The following is a 25,515-nucleotide window of genomic DNA, read 5'->3' as shown; positions in this document are numbered from 1 at the left end:
TTTCTGATTTACAGTATCTACAACATGACTTTGTATCATTTACATTTATGCCATTTATCCAGAGCGACTTACATTTATCTCATTTATACAACTGAGCAGTTGAGCGTTAAGGGCGTGCTGGTATTTTACCTCACAACCTTCCGATCAGTAATCCAACGTCATAACCTCTGTAATGACCTGACATTCTGGTGGTATATCAGAAGAAACATTAATGAATATTACTAGCCTCACTACTTCATTCGAACATGCTCTCATAACAAGACGTTACACTTTCTTTTGCCATAACCTATGACTGTTTAAATGTAATCCCAAACAAATGACACCCCTGGACTTGCTTTTTCTGTCCGGGGGTGTCATTTGTTTGGGATTACATTTAATCATTTACATTTAGAAGAAGTTAAAATTGTCTCTGGGGTGAAGATGAGTGATGCAAGGTGATGGTTTGATTTAATGATATTGAATATCACCGATCATCCTCTCCAGCTTTGTCTCTCTCTCTCTCTCACTCACACACACACACACACACACACACACACACACAGGTACAGGATTGTACTGAGGGCTGTTAGTGTTAGTGCCAGTTGAGTGAGCCAGATGATGGGTTGGGCAGTAAACCTCTGGCTCTCTGACACAGTGTCTAACATAAACAAAGAAACAATGAGAGTGCAAGCACAGGGCCGCCTGCAATCCATCAACCCCCATCACGCAAACCCGAATACAAATACACATACACTTTTCAGAACACAAGATTATACATATGTAGCCCAAATATCATTTTTCATTAAATTTTTTTAAAAATCTACCCATGATAATAAATCATTATATTTGTTTTTAATGGAGAAAATACAAACAGTGGCCTAGCAATTACTAAAAATCTCAACCTTACCTTCATATTAAAAAACAAGATCTATATATATATATATATATATATATATATATATATATATATATATATATATATATATATATATATATATATATATATATATATATATATATATATATACACACATGACCACTGGAAACCCAGGTTCTCAGTCACTGACCTCCAGCTAGTTACTCAGTAGCTAGTACGCTAGTCTATATTTGTCACAGGTAAACATGAGTGGGATTCAGGATCTGAGTCATCGAAAGCAATAATCTAATAATACTCTAATGCATATAGGCTGTGATAGGTTCAAGCTGTCAGTATATTTTGTGACATTACAAACTGAACTTTTACATAATATGGCCCAAATCCCTAAATATTTCAGTGAAAATGTCTGTTTTAAATAGAAAACTATTATGTTAATGCTGCAACAACTTCGACCCAAATTTAACCAATATAATCAGAATCAGTTATCCAAGAGGACTCTAGAATCCTATTTTAGGCCCACAAATACTTTAAGCCTATTTCTTTGATACTCCAACAGCCAATAAATGAATCAGCGAGGAAGTTTGAATTGGGACACTGGAGACTCCTTCTGATCTACAGGGCAAACTTTGATGCTTGGGTGAACAGAGGACACAGTGGTACAAAGGGAAAGCCCTTCAAATGCATAGAACCAAACCAACACTCCCTTAACTCTTGATTCTTGCCAACTAATTGAATGGCTTGGTGAAGAACAGGCTGGAACACTAGTTTGAATGAAGCAAGTTGAGATTTACTAAAAGATCCATGTAGGATTGAGGCAGGGGTGATAAAATCGCTGTTCTTTCCGACATACAAATTTACTCCATCACAATCTGTCCAAATTAAAAAAAGTAACAAAAAAAAAATCTCTAAAAGCAAAACTTTTTTTGATTTAACATCTCCTCTTTCTAGTTTGTGATTAAGAAAGCAGCACCTGCTGGTTCCTGTGACAACCAACGTTTGTGAGACTAACACCCATGATCCGTGGAACACAATTACATTTGTAGTCTCAGCCTAAAACAAGGAAGACATTTTAAAAGATTTGAGTTGGAATATAAACTGGAAGCGGGAGGAGGGCCCTGCTTTTGTCTGAACAAGATTATGCTCGAGTTCAAGGAGAGAGCAGGATGAGGTAGAATGTAAAGAAAAGTTCATTAAAAAAAAAAAAGAGTGGCTTTCCGCCTCTCCTCCCCCACCTTCTCGGAGCATCAGGCTTGCTTTGAAGGAAACGCTTCTCAGGGCTACCTGTGAAGTGAGTGGGAGATCAGTGAAATCCACCAGTTCTCACTTGGCAGGAGTTTAAGGTTACTACTGCTATTCTCTCACTCTCACACACACTATGGCACACCGGGACTTCCACACCCCAAATGACGTGAGAAAAGGTGTCGAGCATCGAGGTCAGACCGGGTTATGTTCATCTGCTGGGTTATGTTCATGTACTACACTTTTTGCTACTATTTTCACCAGAAACGATGAAATCTGAACATTAACGTTTACAGTAATTCCTGGTAAATGAGCTCAGACTATAAACTTAAAATCTGACATAAACTGTATTGTACGAGTTGATTACATCCATCGTGAGAGCTAAATTCACTCTGTTGCAGATGAAAATCACCTAGTAAGCCAGTTTTTAGTAACCCAGTTCTATCATCTATCATCTGTCTCTTTGTGTAATCTGTACTTTTATGGGAAAATATGTGTTTAGACTCAGCTTAAAAGGCTTTTTGGAGGGGAAAAAAAAGGATTTCCCAATCACAGATGACGTGTTCTGGATGTGTGAGAAATATCAGCCCAAATTACTCTGTCATCACCTGGCACGACTGTCACTTGAAGCTACATTATAGAATGAAGCTACAATCTTGTCTAGAAATAAATCAGCCCCAGCCTTGCTTCTCACTTCTTCATACCATTCTGTGTGGCCATTGGTGACATTTGATTCCACAAACATCCAAAATACTCTGAATATGCCAAAAATGAAACCTTATATTCATGTGTTTTTAGCTTTGAAAGACATAGCCTTGCTAGCCCATTTATACCAGTCATCCCTGGTTGCCTCTATTTTATTCAGCCCTGTTTTGTAAACTATAATTTCAATACCTGGTGCTGACAGAATGACAACTTATTGAGTCTTGATACTGTCGATGGTGCTTCTTTGTGTCGCCCTACCACCGAGTCTTGATCAAAAACTTGAACATTCATCTATAAACCAAATATTTTAGGCAATATAGTACAGAAATATGATTATTTTAATTGCAATAGTAAAGCTTATCAAGCCCAGCTGAAAAGCTGCGATTTTCACAAAAATATGAGAAAGATGTCCATCACTGGCCCACAATGTGTTGTTGATCCTGTCTGCACATATATTGTGGGGGGTGTTTGGGGAGGGGGCAGGGGGTGTTGGGTGGACAGCGCACTTAATTAGAGCTTTGACAAGCCCACTCTCTAAAAGTGACGAGATTATCCCTAATTGATGTCAGTATGGATTAGGGTTCAGTCCGCTGCAGGCCCACTGGCAGGTCCGGCTTCAGGAGGGGACGCGGATGAAAAGCGTGTTTTTTGGTCTGCTCAAGCCGCTTTTTCTGAGAGAGGACAGATTTTTACAGAACAGCCTAATGACTGCGTTTGAAGTCTTAATCAACCCGTGACCTTGTTCCTTCAAAACTCCATGGATCCTCTGATTATTGGGGGGAAAGAAAAGAGAGATGAGAGAAAACAAATCAAAGTTGGTTTTTGCAAACAAAGTGCCGTGAGTTTATTCCAAAACGTATATATTTACAAGTAAAGTCAGAGTTGGTGAGCTGCGTCTTTTCAAAGTTGGGGGGGGGGCGCCATGTTGTTCTGAGAAAAAGAGCATGAAGTGCTTGGAGGAAATAACCTGAGGGCTTTTGGGAAAGAGAATAACATGACCCAGTTCCTAAAAAAAGTTGCTGTGAAGTAAGGATATGTGAGAATTAATGTGACGTTTCAGCCACTTTAAAAAAAAAAAACAAAAAAACAACCTCTTTTTCCTTTAGTTTAAGTAGTTGTAAATAAGAACATTATTTATATACACTTCACAGCAATATGACAGTATTTCAAAAAAAAAAAAAAAAAAAGGAATGACAAAGGACCCAAAAGTACAATACAAATTTCATTTTTAATAAATATACAGTGTATGAAATAAGTTTAAATTACAATACTGGACATCATTGTACATAAAATCATTATCATTATTCTTAAAAAAAAAAAATAAAAATAAAAAAATAAAAATAATAATAATAATAATAATAATAATAATGTCCTATGACTGGCATACACTGTGGTGGCCATTGTTAGGCACTTCTGTAGTGTACCCAATAATGAACTCTGAATTAAGAATGACACTGTAACACCAGGTTGATGAGTTCACCTCTTTGAGGAAGAACGATTATGCTTGCATCATGTAGCTCTCTTCACTTCGATGCTGAGTGAGCACGTGTCGCAGCACACTACAGCATCCTCATCCTCCTCTACATCCTCCTTCTCCAGGAGAAACTCACCACCACAGCGGCAGCTGTACGAGTAACACTCATTCTCTGAAACAGAGGTGAGATATTGATTAGAGCACTGCAGTCTTCATTGGGTGGCAAAAGTCAAGGTCAAAGCATTTCGTGTAGCTCAGGTCTGTCGAGAACACTTCTTTATCTACTGTAGCGCTAAACTTGAAATTTGGTCCGTCAGGACAGTGTTATGGGATGTGGGGCCAGGGATGCGCATTGTAATATCTGTAAGAGGTAATGAATGGGTGTGTTTGTAATGTAGCGTGATCAAAATAACGCCATGCGATTGAAAATAACAGCGCTTATCATGTATATTGTTTTGGACAATCGGCCACTATTGGTCATTGGTGACAATGACGGATTGTCACGATGGGGCATGGTGGCTTAGTGGTTCGCACATTTGCCTCACACCTCTGGGGTTTGAATCCCACCTCTTCCCTGCATGCGCCTCTCCCCATGCTTCCGAGGTTTCCTCCGGGTACTCCGGTTTCTTCTCCCAGTCCAAAGACATGCATGGCAGGCTGATTCAAAGTGTCCAAGGTGTCATTTCCTAAGTGTCCGTAGCGTATGAATGCGTATGTGATTGTGCCCTGCGATGGACTGGCACCCTGTCCAGGGTGTACCCCACCTTATGCCCAATGCTCCCTGGGATAGGCTCCAGGTTCCCCGTGACCCTGAAAAGGAGTAAGCGGTTGAAGATGGATGGATGGAACAAAAAAGCACATGTACATAAGTATTCACAGCCTTTGCCATGACACTCAAAATTGAACTCAGGTACATCCTGTTTCCACTGATCATCCTTGAGATGTTTCTACAACTCGACTGGATTCCACCTGTGATAAATTCAGTTGATTGGACATGATTTAGAAAGGCACACCTATATAAGGTCCCACAGTTAACAGTGCATGTCAGAGCACAAACCAAGCCATGAAGTCCAAGGAACTGTCTGTAGACCTCCGAGACAGGATTATATCGAGGCACAGATCTGGGGAAGGGTACAGAAACATTTCTGCAGCATTGAAGGTCCCAATGAGCACAGTGGCCTCCATCATCCGTAAATGGAAGTTTGGAACCACCAGGACTCTTCCTAGAGCTGGCCGCCCGGCCAAACTGAGCGATCGAGGGAGAAGAGCCTTAGTCAGGGAGGTGACCAAAAACCTGATGGTCACTCTGACAGAGCTCCAGCGTGTCTCTGTGGGGAGAGGAGAACATTCCAGAAGAACAACCATCTCTGCAGCACTCCACCAATCAGGCCTGTATGGTTGAGTGGCCAGACGGAAGCCACTCCTCAGTAAAAGGCACATGCCAGCCCGCCTGGAGTTTGCCAAAAGGCACCTGAAGGACTCTCAGACCATGAGAAACAAAATTCTCTGGTCTGATGAAACAAAGATTGAAATCTTTGGCCTGAATAGCAAGCGACATGTCTGGAGGAAACCAGGCACCCCTCATCACCTGGCCAATACCATCCCTACAGTGAAGCATGGTGGTGGCAGCAGGGATGTTTTTAAGCAGCAGGAACTGGGAGATTAGTCAGGATTGAGGGAAAGATGAATGCAGCAATGTACAGAGACATCCTTGATGAAAACCTGCTCCAGAGCACTCCGGACCTCAGACTGGGGCAAAGGTTCATCTTCCAACAGGACAACGACCCTAAGCACACAGCCAAGATAACAAAGGAGTGGCTACAGGACAACTCTGTGAATGTTCTTGAGTGGCCCAGCCAGAGTCCAGACTTGAACCTGGAGAGATCTGAAAATGGCTATGCACAGACGCTCCCCATCCAACCTGATGGAGCTCGAGAGGTCCTGCAAAGAAGAATGGGAGAAACTGCCCAAAAATAGGTGTGCCAAGCTTGTAGCATTATACTCAAAAAGACTTGAGGCTGTAATTGGTGCCAAAGGTGCTTCAACAAAGTACTGAGCAAAGGCTGTGAATACTTATGTACATGTGCTTTTTTGTTTTTTATTTTTAATAAATTTGCAAAGATTTCAAACAAACTTCTTTCATGTTGTCATTATGGGGTATTGTTTGTAGAATTTTGAGGAAAATAATGAATTTAATCCATTTTGGAATAAGGCTGTAACATAACAAAATGTGGAAAACATGATGCGCTGTGAATACTTTCCGGATGCACTGTAGAAAATGGATAGATGGATGGATGATGCTTCGGATTAATACTAAGCAGGTTATCCATTTCAGTCTCAGTATCAGTTTTGGCAAGTACCCAAAAAAACACATGTATTCATACTCTGTCTGAAAGTTTGTGAAAGTTAACTCGTACACACTGTAAGAATGAAAATTGCATTGACAAAAGTATAATAATGAATTATAATGTGATCATAGCAGCGCTATACGTATATAATAGTCAGATGGTCAGATATAAAACCAATGAATGGAAGCACAAAAACGAATTCATACATGAGCATGTCCTGCATGTGCAGCATTGCAGTTTAAGGTCAGTTATCTCCATTTTCCCCTACAAGCTTCATATCTGACATCCCGACCCCACCAGTGAGAGTAAAAAAAATTAAAATAAATAATAATAATTTAAAAAAAAAAACACTGCTTCTGAGAATTTTTTCACTCAAATGGTTAACTGGATATAGCTTGTTCCCTGAGAACTTTGGTCAGGTGTGTTCTTTCAGATGTTCCTGAGAGCGGTGCAGAGTTGCACTACATCTAGGAAGAACATTTACAGCATGAATAAAGGTTCGTTTGTGAGTTTCGAAAACGGACACATTGTGAAAGGCTGTGATAACAGAATGGTTTAAAAGTGAGAAAAAAAAACCCCCAATGCTGTTGTAATTGCTTTACTCATGAGCCGCAGGTCTAATATGTGTGCAGGTACATCATTAGAGTGGGGAAAACATGTGAACAGCTACACATTGCTATTGTTAGCTTTTCTGTTGCTTTTTTCTGTTCTGAATACTAAATGATGTGCATTATTTAGGGTGTACACAGCAATTATGTTATATATCCTAGGTAGAGTGCATAAGTAGTGAACAGAAGGTCAATTGGGATTAGGGACCAATATTCCTGTCTGTTATAGGTCCATACTGAGCAGCTCTAGTGTGCACAAGTGTTATTCTGGACTTAAGATAGAGGAGCTGGATCTCTAAATTCCTCATGTAGCTTTACTCACCGCTGTCCCAGTTCATGTCCTCCAGTGTAATGCAGGCATCCACCGGCCAGCTTTGTTTCAGCTCATGTGCTACACACACACACAAACACACACACACACACACACACACAGGATTATAATACTGAACTATTGCTCGAACTCAATCTGTTGATTAAAGCTTAGGTAAGAGCACAAAAAGGTATAGTTATATTAGAGAAGAAAGCGACTTGATTTCTTAAAAGAATATGGACCTTCTACAACATTAAACGCAACACTTCAGGACATGCAGTTATAGGAAAATAATCACCTTTGGGGTAGTAACGCATCACACCGCACCATCGTGTTTATATATTATTACCGGTTTTACAGTGCCCTCCACTAATATTGGCACCCTTGGGACATATGAGCAAAGACGGCTGTGAAAAACTGTCTGTTGTTTAACCTTTTGATCTTTTGTTCAAAAAATTCACAAAAATACTCTCATGGATATCAAACGATTGCAAACAAAACAGATTTATCCTAAATAAATTAGGTTTGTTAAATATAGGTGTGCAACAATTATTGGCACCCTTTTAGTCAATACTTTGTGCTACCTCCCTTTGCCAAGATAACAGCTCTGAGTCTTCTCCTATAATGCCTGATGAGGTTGGAGAATACATGGCAAGGGATCTGAGACCATTCCTCCATACAGAAACTCTCCAGATCCTCTGTATATCAGAGTCACCATGGCACAGTTGGCAAAATGTTTCTGCTACACACAGTTTTACACTAGGGGCAAATGGAAAAACTTTAACACATAAATAATCCTTGTGTAACTGTAGTGAATGGAGGAACTGTGCAGTTCTCCTGTTGAAAGTCTTTAGTTCCTCAAACGTTTCTGAAATTTTGGCAAAAATGCGTCAATGAAGACTAGGAGAGGAAGAACTAGACCGCTTTACCAAACGAAAACCATTGTGAAACATCATCGTGTGCTTCTGCCATTCATCTCAACACAACAAACACAAAGAGAAGTAAGAAGCGACAGGATAAAGAGAGAGCACAGAACCAGGAGCCTATACACAATCCCAAAAGGCTCCACCAAAAAAGAGCTGTCACAGAATCTGAATACATATTACTGGTGTGAATGATAGCGTCTTGAATCTGAAAATATGAAACATGACAATTAATCGTCACAGGAGCAAAAATGAGAAGGAACGAAAGCCTGAGATGTAACACGTCCCAGAAAGAAAGAAAAAAAAACCCTCAGCCGTTGTGAGAGAATGGTAATTAGCACGTCCTGTGCCACTTTTCAACATGTTTGCCTTTAATTAGCCAGGAGAGTGCCCTGAGCGCGCACCATTACAGTTTGGTCTGCATATCATTTTTAAAGTATGGCAAAGAAATTTGCACCATTAATTCCCGGGCCGTCAAAAAAAAAAAAAAAAAGGTTCGAGGTGCAGATGAGAAAAACGTGTCGAACAAAAGGCTCGTCAGAAATGTATTTCGCATGTACATCGCTCAAATTAGTGAAATGTACTCGTTAACCCGTCAAGGCACCATGCATATTTATCACCGGGGATATATGAAGAACATAATGATTAATATAAGCTACAGGATCTTGGGCAGCCTTTTGTACAAGCTCACATATCATCTGGTCTGAACTGACTCAAATAAACTTTATTTGCCATATTATTTTTACTGTATGACATTTTATAGTAGCTCTAGCAGGTGCTATAATTTATGTTGGCTCCTACAGCAGCTTATGGTACACATCCACTAACAAAATCTGTCGCAAAATACACCATTGCAGGATATTTGTTTATGGGTGCGGTTATGAAGACAAAGTAAACAACAGGCAAGGAAAAATGCTTTGGCGTATGCTGTTATGGGAAAATAATCAATGACGTTGTGGTGTAATACAGTTAAACACAATGGGGAGTTATTGTTACCACCCTGAAGTCGATTATTTTCCAATTAGAGCAGACCGCGAAGAGTTTTATTACTCTTATCACACAGCAATTTGCAAAAAATTCTATTGTTTTACTTATTAAATAGCAACATGCATGTTAATCCATTTACAGTTACATTTAAGGTTGCCGAACATCTCCAAATAAGATTAAAAAAAATTTTAAAAAATGCAGTTTGTCATATTACTGAGAAACCACAAAGCCCTCAGTCCTGAAGACGTTCCTGTGTCTGAAAACAGCTTTACAATGTGCTGACACTGGAGACTCCTTCCATAAACATTAAATAAATATCTCCTCGCTAAAAACATCACCATACAAATGATTACACAGGTTTTTTTTTAAAATTTGTTCACGTGGAACATCGCCATACAAGCCTCTGTGAATTAACTGTTACTATAGAAACGATAATGTATTATGACAAGCGCATTAATAATTAACAGTAATAATGTGTAGCTATATTTTAAAAACCGTAAATGAAAGTCTTTTGGCTTGGACGACATGAACATTAGAACTCAATAGAACATCAGGGTGAACTCAAACCCAGCCTTGACTGTTCGGCTAAAACAGAATTCATATTGTATCCACACAAAACCACTTGATTGTTCAACAGAAAAAAAATGTACAGTCCTCAACAAACAGTCATTAGAGTAAATGAGGACGCAGTACATATTCAGTATATGAGCCTGTATCAATCAAGACAGGTTTGTAAGTGAAACGTGACAGATCTGCAGACAAGAGGGAGACCATTAAACTCCAATAAGAGGTTTGATGGTACAGCGGTGTCGGCGTGGGTCCACACGGGTCAGTGAGTTCTGGTTCTGGATGAGAGCGATCATAAGAAATGGGCCCGAACAGCAGCGCTGTCACAGCCAGTGTTTATTTAGCGATGAGACGATGCTGACAGCTAAAATGATGAGTAATTACGAAGAATGAGTGCGCAATAGCCCGAGATAAAAAGACAGAAAGAAAGAAGGGCTTGGCTGAGCAAATTATTCGAACCAAACGCAGTGCAAACGCATGCACACAAACAGAAATAAATAAAAGACCGACAGATGTCGGCCTCACATTATTATAAATGCAGTACTAGGGTTTAGAAATCCGAATCAGTCCTAAATTTCAAGGTCACTAATTATTTCATACTGCACTATATGGCCAAAAGTATGTGGACACCTGACCATCACACCCATATCTGGTTCTGCCGCAAATTTGGAGGCACAAAATTGTATCAAATGTTTTTGTATTCTGTGAGAAAGCCTTCCCAGAAGAGTGGAGGTTATTATAACAGCAAAAGGGGAACTAAATCTGGAATGGAATGTTGAACAAGTGCAGTTTCACAAGGTTATGATGAAAAAAAGTTGACAATGGTGTGTTTTTCAGACACAACATAGCCAAATGTTCTGTTTATTTTTGCTCCGCTAGTGGAAATAGATCCTGAAGATGCCACACTTTCTTTATACCATAGCATGTCGGCAAACTGACAAGCTAGCTCGCAAAAGTTATATTCCCGAAAAGTATCGTTTGCCACGTCCGCTGATGATGTCACTAACGCTACTGTAGCAGCCATTTCGTATTAGCAAATGGAATTTTTACAAGGCGAACACGGATGAATGGAGTGCTACACACGGTGAAATGTCCCAGTGAGGTTATAGTAAATATAAGCACTCTTGAATGCAGCTCAACCAATCAAATTAGTGGACCAGAACTAACTGTTGTATAAATAGTTAATAATGAGACGTATATGTAGTAGGGCTGGGCAAAATAATGACATAATATCTTGATAAACTGTCACGATAAACTTCTCAGATAATTTATCTATTTATTTATCTATTGTGATCATTATTTTTTTTTACACAAATTTTATTTGAATAATTACAAACTCACAGGAAGCAGCAATTAAGTTGTACTTAATTTTTTAAATTGTGAATTGTTACAATTTTTTTATTAGACATTGTTTTCCCATACATACATATATACATACATACATACATACATACATATATATATATATATATATATATATATATATATATATATATATATATATATATATATATATATATAAACATTTCTAAACAGTAAACAACTCATAATCAAACAGGTTGTTTTAATGCAGCACGGCTGTTATTAGTATATAACTGACATCCTGTTCATTCATATTCAGCTATAAAGAAAAGCTATCTGAAATATTCATGACTGCATCCTACTGAGTGAATATTAAAACAGCTGAATATTCTTAGCGTTGTAAACAGTGTCAGGCTTAAACAACAACACAGAGCTCTTTCACTCGAGCCACTGAAGCCGAGATCAAACGGTAGCCAGTCAATAACTACTCACATTTAGCTGTGGAGCAAACCACTGCAGGCTTCAGTTAGGCCCAGATTAGCACACACTTTCAGCTCGAATCAATCTGAGCATTAATTACAGCTGAATCCATCACACAGTCCCAGAGCTGCAGGAGCTTCAATCAGAGTAGTTACTATCTGTAACCTTTAGAATTAATACCTCAGAGTGGGACAGAGCTTCATAATAATAATAATAATAATACGTGCAAAATATTCATTGAAAAAATGTTTTTTTTATTATTATAACATTACAACTATTCTTGATTATTATTATTATTATTATCATCAGGTACATTATATAATATATATTAAAAGCTACTTAATCATGAATAATTATTCATTCACATTTTATTCAAAATCATTTTCAACAAATTTCAATAAACTCTCAAAGCTAGATTAAAAATAAATAAAAATAGGGCAGTTGGAGTATGCCCATCCCTAATGCCCACCCCCACCCTAATGGTGCACCGGGCCCTGCGTGTACATTTATCGAAGCTCGTAATGGTGGACTAGGGGAGCTCTTTCCTCAGGCAAGTGGGGAGAGACACAGCCTATCACTTCATATAAGGATAGGCCATGTGTGATAGACCTGACCTACATTTCCTTTCTCTCTCTCTCTCTCTCGTTCCCCCTCCCTTTCTCTCTTCCAGAGGGAGAGAGGGCGACTGTTATGCTGCACATCTTTAAATGTGCTATGTTTCCCATAACCCCCACCTCTAATTACTCATTTCTTTTGCAGTCTTTCTGTCTGTAGCTGTAAGTCAAATTCTTGCTCAGTGCTTCACCAACTCAGCTTTGAATAAATAAAAGCTGATAATATTGCTTAGACTGTATTGTTGCTGCTTTAAACAACAACAAAAACATAAATGCTAAATAATTGTTACTTGAATTGGCCTAGTTAACAGCCTGGCCTTTCTCATCTGACCTTTCTGAACGAGTGACTCATAACTCCGCCCAGAGCTTGGGAATCATCAGGAGTCTCTAGCATCACAGGAAAGTCTTCAGGCCAGAGGCAATTGTTCCTCTTATAATTTAAGAGAAAGTGAGGGAACGACTGTTTATAACATGAACTTACTTGTTTTATGGTTGGTCTACGACATTAAAAATAACTACAAATGAATAAAAAGTATGATGTGTTATCCTTTAATAATAAAAAAACACATTAAAAAAGGAATTACTGGCAAATTACTGTTGCATAAGAGGAATAAAACACTTTGAGACATACTGCCACCCCGTTGTTGATTATTTTCCTACAACTACATACCGACATACATACTGATTATTTCTTACTTATGACACCTCTTTGTTGCATTATCCCTGGAAAACAAAGCAGGTTCTCATGCTCTCATGCTCAGTGTAGCTCAGATTCATTCTTGTCTAGTCTGGTATGAAGTATAAAGGAGCTTCAAACTCTATATCGTCATTACACTGGGTCGCTGATGAAGGAACCTACCACGCAACTGTAGGTCAAACGCTCTCCTGCTCTCCTCGTTGCTCAGTATCTTCCAGGCCTGATCCACGTCTATGAACCTCTGCAGGTGCAGCCCCGCCTCCTCTTCTGATAGGCCAGGCTTCTGTTTATCTGGGTGGAACTAGTAATGACAAAAGTTGTGAAGCCTTTGTTTACCAATATTACGACTATGTAACTAGCTACATAGCTACGTAAAGCAACACTGTATTGGTTTTTGCACGAAACCGTTTTGTGGCTGTGAAAAGCACATAGTCACACTGTAGATTTTTACAAAACGGGAGGTAGCTTTAGCCTCTGTGAGCATAGAAATGCAAAATTTGTTAAAAAACTGACAGAAGGAGGAAGCTGAATCAATGTAAACACATTTTGCCCACAAAAATAAAGAGGATAAAGATACACAGCATAAAAAGAGAGAAGCTTCTTCAGATCCAAAAATGCTGACATTATCAAGATCTAAACACTATAAGAGATTGCCTTTGCGTTTTATACCATGGCTGTTACTATAATATTTATCTACTAGTGCTATGATAGAAGAATGCTCTTTGAGCTGTAGGGTGTTTTTGAGGTTCCTATTAGCCTGGGGTGGAGAAGTTTTGCGGTCATGGTCATTCTCTAATTCATTAGAGGTTTAAAGAGGTTGAAGAGGACAAACTGATCTTTTCTATTAGGCATTCAAATGGCCAATGACTACAATGTAGTGAACAGAGTGTTGCTTGCTTGTGTGTGTGTGTGTGTGTGTGTGTGTGTGTGTGTGTGTGTGTGTGTGTGTGTTTGCTGTAGTTTAGTAGCTGAACTGCTGCCAAAGTCAAACAATGATGCATGGCAACTACAGTAGACTAGAATAACCATCAGTCCCAGACTGGCCAATTACTGTCTCCCGCAATTATATTTCTCATTTTAAGCAACCGGGATTTCAACTAATCATTTAGAGTAATTACTTTAAAAAAACTAATTAAAAATTTAAGAGTGGCTGTGCATTCTAATGATTTTCTTTCTCCACTACCTCACTGCATCTTTTGGTGATATATTTGAGGAGTTTGAATGGACTTAAAAGACAGAAATGACATCAAGCTGAAATTCGAACTTCTTCACTGCATCATGAAGGAGCGCTGCGCAGTGCCAAGTCTGAAGCAGCATTTCTGCATTGTGGCTGAACGAGAATAGAGGGGGTGTGTTTGCTCCCTGCTGCCTCTGCCAAGAGCTCACCCGTCTCTTTTTCAAACCATCTCAGGGATCGCAGTGTTACAGTCTAAAAGAGCAAGAAGGCAACAAAAAGAGGGACATGAGAAGAATATAAGCAATGAGACGAGACAATAAAAGAAGAGAAGAAATGAGATGAGACGAAAAGAGAAGACAAGAAAAGAAGAGATGAAACGAGAAAAGAAGACCAGAACAGGAGACTAGAAGAGATGAGATGTGAAGAGAGAAGACAAAGAGAAGTGAAGAGAAGAAAAGACCAGAAGGGACAACATGAGTAGACACACAAAGAAACAAAAAGAAACGAGAAGAGAAGAATACAGAAGGCCATAAGTGATGATACAAGAGGAGAAAAGAAGAGAAGAAACGAGAAGACACAAGAAGAGAAGAAATGAGAAACAAAGACTAGAAGACATGAAATGTAAAGAGAAAAGAAGAGAAAAACATAAAGAGAAGTCAGGAGAAGAAAAGACCAGAAGAGCAAAGATGAGAAGAGAAGACACACAAAGAAACCAAAAGAAACAAGAAGAGAAGAGTAGAGCAAAGAAGAGAAGAGAAGAGCTTTCCTTGGGCTACATATCTCACAATTTGGCAGAAGAGGAAGCTCCATCACTACAGTCACATGATGCTGTATTTAGGGATGAACTGATATGAACTTTCTGGAGCAATGAGACAATCGATATGTCCATGTCAATACCTGCCCCAATGATGCAGATACCACCCAATTACTTTATGTAGCTTTAGACTCTATCAGGGGTTTCCAGCTTTCATTTCCTCATATATTTTGTTTTTCATAATTTTTAGGCCAATAAACAAAATGGTGGTGAATTACATCCAACATCAGTGTCGGTGTTATGCTGCGGCTCCACGTATTCTCTCAGAGTGAAACGCCACTGCAAATCAACACAAAGTTCTGACTGATCACCTTTATCCTATGATGAAACATTTCTATCCTGATGAAGCGTGCTCGCTTCCAAGATGACTCCGCCTTCCATTAATGCACAAGGAGTCACTGAATGAGGAAGAAAATTGCAAAAAATCAGCGTGGCATGGTGGCTTAGTGGTTAGCGTGCTTGCCTTGCACCTCCAGGGTTGGGGGTTCGATTCCTTCCTCTGCCGTGTGTGCAAGGAGTTTGCACTCTTTGAGGGTTTCCTCCGGGTACTCCGGTTTCCTCCCACAGTCCAAAGACATGCGTTGTAGGCTGATTGGCATTTCCAAATTGTCCGTCGTGTGTGATTGTGCTCAGAGTTCTCCCCCGTGACCCTGTGTATGATAAGCGGTACAGAAAATGGATGGATGATGATATGCTATTGCCTTCACAGTGACTAAAACCCAATTGAACAGTTATGGGAGAGTTTGGAGCGATGTGTTGGACAGCACTCTTCACCACCATCATCAAAACATCAACTGAGGGAGAATCTTCCGGAAGAACGGTGTTCATCGCTCCAGTACAGTTCCTGAGACATCATGTGTCATCTATTTCATTTAAATAGATCAGAAGACATATCGCAGAGACGATGTGTAGCAATAAAACCACGTTATACTATATCTGTTCATATTGGAACAATCCGTCAACACGGACACAACATCGTCCACTAATTTGGACATCTATTGGTCAGCTGTTTAAAGGGACACCCTCAGACTTTAATCTATCCATCAGTACGTGATCTTCTGCCAACTAGAGATGCATTGAACACAGCAGAATTCAGGACTTGAGTTAAAAGTTTCCGTCTTTGCCCCAGTCAAAGCTCTTCTTAATTAAAGCTACAAGAACGGTCCGATCACAAGCACCTTTGATTCTGTTGATCTCGGATACATGGGATCCCTGCAGAGAGGATTACACTGACTTGCGCTGGGTGTGGGAACCTGCTTGTAGATCAGAGACACGGAGCATGCTGTAGGCCAAAAGGCAGGAAAAATTCAAGTCATTTTAAGTGTTATCTGTGAGCAGCTTCCAGGTTGGTTATACAGAAACAAGGGGGAAAAAACACTCGTCATACAACACTGGTCACATTAAGGCTGAAATATTGGACGATGATACTGAAATTGCAATAAATATGTTATTCAGTATGTACGTTTACATGGACAACAATAATCCAATATTTAACTGATTAAGACAATACTCTGATTAAGAAACTACCATGTAAACAGCAATTTTTAATTACCTTAATCCAAATAAAGTCATACTCGAAGTAAACACAAATCGAATTAAGACATGTGGAGTACTCCTGTTGTAGTCACATTATCGACGTGTATTACAGACATGTAAACACCTTAATCACACTATTAATGTCGTGTGGGAGTTTTTACCGCATTTTGCGACAGGACACAATCACACATGGCTGTTCTCAACCGTTTTACGGCAGACAAGAGAGCACGGCTGCGTCCCAAACCGTGTACTTACCTACTATATAGTAGGTGAAATACATCTATCTCAACTACTATATAGTATTTACATTTACATTACATTTCTTCATTTAGCAGACACTTTTATCCAAAGTGACTTACAAATGAAGAAATACAAGCAAAGCAATATTAAGCAGAGAACAATACAAGTAGTAGGTAAATATGCGGTTTCGGACGCAGCCCACGGCTTCAAGCAGTCGTCTATTTGCACGTACAGCATGACAAATAATTAACCCCTCTTGAAGCGTTCATAAAAATTTTCAATAAAAACATCCAAAACTGTATACGGTACCATAACGAAGATGAACTGTAGGTTGATACGTGAAATTCTGGAGGGAACGTCGGACAGCGTGGCGCGGTGATGTAATGACGTGTGCCGTTAATCGAACTATGTTCTATAACAGGTAAAACGGGAATATGAAAGGAGTATTTTAAAAGCGACTCATGTAAACACCTTAATCATAATATTGTCTTACTCAGAATAAGGTCAATAATTAGATTACTGCCGTCCATGTAAACTGACTGAGTGAGGATTGTAAGTATTTCTTTAACACTGACCAACCCATAGTTACAGCTGGGCAATATGACAATACAATATCAATAGTGATAAATTAGAAATAAATTTCTGAGATATCACAGGTATTATCAGTATTTTTGTCTCGATCAAACTGTGATTGGAACCAGTCGGGTACGTTAAACTTTTGCACTAAATCTTTACAATTTTTAAAGTTCTAACTTTGAGCTATACTGTGGATTTCTCCATTCAGATTAGCGTCGATTTGTTAGAATACATTATCGTTTCTATAGTAACAACTTTTCCCTCAATTTGGCTTTCTGTGGTGGGCAAAAACGTGTGTAATTGTTGATATGGTGATAAAATTTCTCTGTGAGGAGACATTTATTTAGAACATACGGAAGGAGCCTCCAGTGCAGGCGCTATGTAAGAGTCAGAGGTAAAGCTGTAAATTGAAGCTTTCTGCCACAGGAAAGTCTTAGGGACAGAGGACTTTGCAGTTATAAAATTTCAGAACATCCATACCTGGAGGAAACCCCCGAGGCACAGGGAGAACATGCAAGCTCCATGCACACAGGGCGGAGGTGGGATTCGAACGCCCAACCCCGGAGGTGCAAGGCAAATGTTCTAACCATTAAGCCACCGTGCCCTCCACTTCAGAACATATTAAAGGAAAATAATCAACTTTGGGGTCATGACTGCAGCTCTGCTTAACGTCTGGCCCCGTTATTGATTATTTTCCTATAACGGCACAACTCCAAGTGTTTTTATTCCTTGCTAATTGGCGTGCTTTCTGCAGATAATCCTGTGGGAAGTGGATTTTATCATCCAAACAATGTTTTGATCATCACATCCAGATTTCAAGATTTCAGATGCTAAAGACATGTTTTTTCTTTCTTCTCCAGAATACTGCCACCTACTTTCTCAAAACTCATATTCTCTGAAAGAAACATTAGAACATGACTATCTAACATGATAAAACACCAGCTCTGCACTACTGCACAGCCCATTTTGTTATTTGGCAAAAACAAATGTTACTCCTGAATAAAGTTGTTATTCCATAAACACACATCTTTGCAGCCACAGCGGTGTTCGTGTCACACCTACTAAAGGCACAACGCAACATCCTGAGAGGAAAAGGCGTCCGTGTTAAAGGCCACTAACAGTGGGAAGCGTCAAAGCAACACTAGCAGCGTGACTCTCGGCTCGCTCGGCGAGGAGGTGAAGTCTTCAGGCTGAGAGATCCTGACTCTCTCTGCAGTCAGAGATTCCCCTGCAGTGCCGAGAAGGGATACAGAAACACAAACATCTACCTGGGTACTTTACGTCCACAGCAGGCATGGACAAGCCATGCGTCTCTTCTGTGGCCAGAGAAAAAAAAGCTGTGCAGAATAATTTAATAGCTCTTTTAGTCATAATTATATTGAAAACATGAGCAACCTGACATACTATTTAAAGAAATCAAAAGTAAGTTGTTAAAGAAACTACTACTAATAGTGACATCAATTATGCATGATGGATCTGTGAAAATAAGATTCATATCCACTCGTGCGTACAGTTTAACATATGTTAGGGCAGGAATAGGTTCTATACTGCCTTATATTAGAGCTGAGACATTTGATGTGTCAATCCCCCACCAACCAAACCTCCCCCCCCCACCGTCCCCCAGCAGCCCCACCCTATCTGACGTTTTCCACTCCACTGCTCTCGCACCTTCACCTGACGCAGTCCACGTGCTCACCATAAATACAGTGCTGAAAGAGAGACGTCGCTTCTGCCCTCTCTCTCTCCCTCTCGTTCTCTGCTTCCTCTCCGGAGTTACACGCTTTAATTGCTGTCCCTTTGCACGCGTTGTAAAATATTCATTTACCGGGCCTAATGGAGCTTGGAGAGCAGTAGCACAATATAAAGGGCCGGCCAATTTGGAGCGCTCGTCGGCGCGGCCCATACATCATCACACGGCAGGGAAACACATTCACAAGCTGCTCATCGGGGGCACGGTAAAGGCCTGCAGCATCACGCTACTGCCACCTAATGTCAGCCCATACATACACGCATACTGCACACACACAGTATACACACAATATACACACACACACAGGAGTTAATGGTGTTTTTGCACCACGCGTTCTGATGTTGCTAGAAAAGCTGTCGTATTTTTAAAGAGGACATGGTAAATACCATTTCGCTCCACAGTGACAGCACACTTCAGCTGTCTGCTTTTAAATGGAGTTGGTAAGAAAAACCACTTTGGCATTCAGTAATCTGTCAAAATGGTGTCAAAAAAGTTGGATAAAACATCATAACACCAAAACTGAGACTTTTTCTCACATACATCGTATCTTAAGACCAAGCGTAATGGGTGTAGATTTAAATTCACTTACTATCTTTAAGGTTTATTTACAAAAATGTACTTCCTCTAAGAAATCTTTCTATTCTGACCTTTTCTTGTGTGTCTTAGTTACACAAACACTACAGACACGGATGAAAAACAATATTGCCATTGTGCAATTGTGTAATAACAGTGAAGCGTAAAATCTCATCGCGAATTGTATTTCTCGTATTAACGATATAAATTTAAATCAAAAATCAGTTGTCTGTAAACAGTGGTTCTATGCAGTAGCTAGTGAAGGTGGATCATTTTGAAACATTGATATCTTTATGATCACTGCCTTTACACTTCTGCTAGGTACACATTGATTAACTAGATTAAATAATGCATTGTAGGAATGCATTGATTAACTAGACAACAGTACATAGTACAAGCCTTAAGGGGAAAAAAATGATCAAATCATCTCCACAGATTGAGGTAGGGTAAAACCAATGGCACTGAACTGAACATTTGAAGTCAATAGTACCAGTTCATGCTGCCTGATGCCCACTGCATCTCTGTGAACTCATATGGAGGGGAAACTGATGATGGTTTCTGTCCAGTGAGGTCAATCAGGTCCATTTCATTGGCAGAGCCATTGCGTTTGCCATCGCAGCATTCACCTTCCGGTGATATTCCCCTCCATCTAACAGACCTATTAGCAGAAACAACTCACTTGGAAGATGTACCTTCCCCATATTACCAGGAGTGGACAAATGATAAATCATTAGCCAGCATACCAGGTAAGTAGAAGCTGTAATGTGCTGACCAGTCCCAAGTTTTGGTTGCCTGGAAACCTAACCGACCAGACTGCTATCAGACTGCTATCAGATGTAATGTAATAACATATGGTCAGCTACACTATATGGCCAAAGGTATGTGGACACCGGATTAGCACATCCATATATGGGCCTTCACTAAACTTCCATCCATCCATCCATCCAACCATCTTCTATACCGCTTATCTTTCCTTCAGGGTCACGGGAAACCTGGAGCCTATCCCAGGGAGCATGGGGCACAAGGCAGGGTACACCCTGGACAGGGTGCCAATCCATCGCAGGGCACACTCACATACACATTCACACACCCATTCATACACTACGTACACTTTGGACATGCCAATCAGCCTACCATGCGTGTCTTTGGACTGGGGGAGGAAACCGGAGTACCCGGAGGAAACCCCCGCAGCACGGGGAGAACATGCAAACTCCGCACACACAGGGCCACGGTGGGAATCGAACTCCCAACCCTGGAGGTGTGAGGCGAACGTGCACAAGCCACCAAGCCACCGTGCACCCCTTTCACCAAACTTGAAGCACACAATTGTATAGAATGTCTTTGTGTGCTGTAGCATTACAATTTCCCTTCACTGGAACCAAGATATCCAAACCTGTTCCAGCAATGCCTTCGTGAACGAAGCCAGCTCCACGAAGTCATGGTGTGCCATGTTTGATGTGGAAGAACTCGAGTGGCCTGCACAGAGCCCTGACCTCAACACGTTTCAGATGAACTGGAACGCCAACTGCACACCAGACCTCCTCGTCCGACATCAATGCCTGACCTCACTAATACTCTTGCGGCTGAATGAGCACAAATCCCCAAAACCATGCTCCAGAATCTAATGGAAAGCCTTCCCAGAAGAGTGGAGGTTGTTATAACAGCAAACATGGACCAACATTGGAATGGGAAGTTCAACAAGCACATATGGTTGTGACAGTCAGGTGTCCGCAAACCTTTGGCCATAATTAAAGCCCGGACATGAAATCTGGGAATCCGGGCTACAGACTTGTATTTACACCCCTGTATTTCTGACCTGTGACAGGCTTTTATCCAACCAATGATAGTGCTTCGAATGCCATTCAAGTGATTCCAGCTTGAAGATGCAGCCGCTGCTACTACTGTTTTTACAGTGGCAAGAAAAAGTATGTGAACCTTTTGGAATTTCATGGTTTTCTGCATAAATTTGTCATAAAATGTGATCTGATCTTCATCTAAGTCAAGGGTATTGACAAATATAATGTGTCTAAAATAATAATACAAAAAAAATTCTGATCTTTCATGTCTTTATTGAGAACAACCAAAAAAAACCTGATAGTGCTTGTGGAAAAAGTATGTGAACCCTTGAGTTAATGACCTGAAAAAAGCTAACTGGAGTCAGGTTTTAGCACACCTGGAGTCTCGTTAAGAAAATGAGTTTGGAGGTGTGGACTACAGCTACTTTGACTGATAAAAACCCCTCAAAAACGTTTGGAGTTTGTCTGCACAAGAGCCACGCCTCGCCAAAAAGAGCTTTCAGAAGATCTATGATCCAGAATTGTTGATTTACATAAAGCTGGCAAGGGTTACAAAGTGATTTCAAAGACTTTAGAAACAGTTAAGCAAACATTTTACAAATGGAGACACTTTGGGACTGTTGCTACTCTACCAAGAAGTGGGTGCCCAGTCAAAATGACACCAAGAGCACAACAAAGATTCATCAATGAGGTAAAGAAACAACCCCGAATGACAGCCGAAAATTTGAAGGCATCATTGGAACTGGCTAACATCTCTGTTCATGAGTCTACAATATGTAAAACGTTGAACAAGCATGGTATCTATGGCAGAACACCATGAAGGAAGCCACTGCTTACTAAAAAGAACATTGCTGCACGCCTGAAATTTGCAAAAGAGCACACTGACACTCCACAGCGGTACTGGCAAAATGTTTTTTGGACTGATGAAACTAAGATTGAACTATTTGGAAAAACCACACAGCACTACATCTGGCATAGAAAGGGCACAGCATATCATCATGAAAACATCATCCCAACCGTAAAGTATGGTGGAGGAAACATCATGATTTGGGCCTGCTTTGCTGCATCAGGTCCTGGCCAGCTTGCAATCACTGAGCTGAAGATGAATTCCCAAGTATATCAGGCAATTCTTCAGGATAATGTGAGAATGTCTGTACATCAGCTGAAACTGTGTAGAAGTTGGGTGATGCAACAGGACAACGACCGAAAACACCGGAGCAAGTCCACAACAGAATGGAACAAAATCCGCTTTTTGGAGGGGCCAAGTCAGAGCACAGACCTCAACCCAATAGAGATGCTATGGAATGACTTGAAGAGAGCCATACACATGAGACGTCCAAAGAATATGACAGAGCTAAAGCAGTTCTGCCAGGAAGAATGGGCTAAAATTCCTCCTGAACGATGTGCAGGTCTGATCCACAGCTACAGGAAGTGCCTGGTTGAGGTTATTGCTGCTAGGGGGGAGGGAGGGTCAACCAGTTATTAATTCTAAGGGTTCACTTACTTTTTCCACTGCCATTTTGAATGTTGAATGAGTGTGTTCAATAAAGACATGAGGGATCAGAATTTATTTTGTGTTTTTATTTGACACATAATATTTGTCAATACCCTTGACTTAGATGAAGATCAGATCACATTTTATGACAAATTTATGCAGAAAACTATGAAATTCCAGAAGGTTCACATACTTTTTCTTGCTACTGTAGATAAATTATTCTATTTATATACAGTGTCTCATACAGTGTCAGAAACCATATAACTATTTGAGATACTGAAAAGCTCATATGGTTCAAGGAATGCATTGATTAACTAGACAACAGTACATATTACAAGCCTTAAGGGGGAAAAAATTATCAAATCATCTCCACAGATAGAGGTAGGGTAAAACCAATAGTACTGAACTGAATATATGAAGTCAATAGCTATCTGTGAGTCATTCAAAAATCTTTCTGAACCAAGTCATAAGAGAAAGCAACGTACCATAAGGACCAGTCTCTGATACTTCTGTTTCAGCTCCTGTAAATCATCAGTGGGAGTCGCACCAAGTATGGAGTACCAGTCCTTCTCTAGATCCCGAGCATTCGACATACTCCTGTGCAACAAAGAAGGAGTTTCTATTTATTTATCTTCATGTCTGATGGTCATATCAAGCAGCTTAAAGGATTTACTGAAGTGGTCTGCACCACAGCGTGGTGATTCTCCAGCTTTAACACAATATTATAACGCTATCACACTTTATGTGTTTAACAGCAACAAAACCCATTAACAAACTTTGTTTTTATGATTTAGACAATTTCTATCACCTGACTCTGGAGGATGTAGGACTGACTGCAAAGTCCTAAAGCAGCAAATTAGAATATTTTTTTTTAATCGAATCCTTCAAATTGTAAAATGATATAGTTGTTTTAATGCCATTTAATTGTTAAATCACACAAGTTTGTAACTATTAAATAAAAGTATTATTTATTTATTAAACCCCAGTTTGTTATCCTGATAAGTCTCATGATACGATTTGTTTTGGTCATATGACCTTATTTAACTGAATGTTCAAGGATAGGAATATTCTCACATCAACATTCATAAGCACATACAAGACACATAAAACTATTGTATATACCATACAACTTAACATTTAGGTATGTGTAAATAAGCAAAGTTTACTTTTAAATTGAATTTAATCACTTTTAACTTTTTTTGTGAATACAACAATGGTTGACAGGTCTCCAAAACTAACAGGAAGAATTTTCCCCAAAAGTGTAACGCACAAAAAAGAAAAACACACTAATAGTGTGACCCTAGTTGATCTATTGATGATTTTACATACATATGGTCTAAAAATATAGCAAACTTTAAGTTACATCTTTCCCTCTGAGTGTAACAAAGTGCTGACACTGGGGTCTCCGTCCAAAAATACTAGATAAACTTTACACAGAAATAAACACATACACGAGCTAAAACTATATTTTATTGAATCTATGTTGGTCAGAAATATATATATATTTCTTTGACAGACATTGAACTGCTAATTTGCATAACTTTTAAAAGAAAACTTAATCATGTAAACGAGAGCGTATGAAAAGCTGAGCAAGCTTCTTCTGTGGTAATTTACTTCATTCAGTTTGTCAAGCAATTATTAATTCAAAATATAAGAAGCTATTGCTAGTTAAAGTGATTAGCAGGCTAACTAGCTAGCGCAGTCGCTAAAGTAATAACACATACAGCAGTTTAAAAAAACAAACACTTAATGCGGCATTATACAAACCGTGACAATGAACTCAGACTCAAAATGAGAACGAGATATGGCGAAGCTCATGTCAGGAGAATGTTTCTGTGTTACTGCTGAGGCTTAAACTATCAGGCTAACCATCAGCTTAGCTTCTTGGGTGCCCCACTATTTCCGCCTCGGTGGAAACACGCAGCACTTTAATATAAAATGCACTCTTTAACAGTCACAGTACGCTGCAGAGAGTAAATATTCTTTTTAAATAAAAGTATTCTTTTTTTTTAATTTTATGATTTATATTTTCTTCATAATTTTACATTATAAAAGCGTTTAATTTGGGTTTCTACCCGTGTGGCATAGAGTGTAACACACCATACGACGCGAGCACGCTGTTTCTATGGAAACGACACAGTTTAGTGTCCTTTGGCTCTAAAAATAAAAATTACAATTATAAATGTTGGTTTATGAGTGAGAACAAACAAACAAACAAACAATTAAATAAATGTTTTTCTTCTCTGTTTAGCTTAGTAGTTAGCACGTTTTCCTCTCACTTCCAGAGTTGGGGGTTCAGTTCCCTCCTCAGTCCTGTGTGCAACGTTTGCATTTTCTCCCAGTGCCTCAGTGGTTCCTCCATGTACTCCGGTTTCCTCCCCGAGTCCATAAGCGTTGTAGGGTGATTGGCATTTCCAAATTGTCTGCAATGTGTGTGACTGTGCCCTG

The 25,515-nt window shown here is 39.7% G+C and overlaps 1 protein-coding gene across 1 annotated transcript; it reads right to left on the bottom strand.

The window, feature by feature from the left end:
* Window positions 1-1,091: 1,091 nt before the first annotated feature.
* On the bottom strand, window positions 1,092-24,960 carry dnajc24 (DnaJ (Hsp40) homolog, subfamily C, member 24). The gene is made up of 5 exons (XM_053631339.1): window positions 24,835-24,960; window positions 23,553-23,664; window positions 13,273-13,411; window positions 7,553-7,621; window positions 1,092-4,446 (listed from the first exon to the last, which is right to left on the bottom strand). Exons 2-5 carry the CDS (start codon window positions 23,658-23,660, stop codon window positions 4,310-4,312), a joined length of 453 nt encoding a protein of 150 aa, XP_053487314.1. The 5' UTR covers window positions 23,661-23,664; window positions 24,835-24,960; the 3' UTR covers window positions 1,092-4,309.
* Window positions 24,961-25,515: the final 555 nt, after the last annotated feature.

This window comes from Ictalurus furcatus, chromosome 8 (genome assembly GCF_023375685.1).
Source record: "Ictalurus furcatus strain D&B chromosome 8, Billie_1.0, whole genome shotgun sequence".
NCBI lineage: Eukaryota > Metazoa > Chordata > Actinopteri > Siluriformes > Ictaluridae > Ictalurus > Ictalurus furcatus.
The sequence above is the reverse complement of the archived record's forward strand: the minus strand, read 5'-3'. Positions and strand labels throughout refer to the sequence as shown.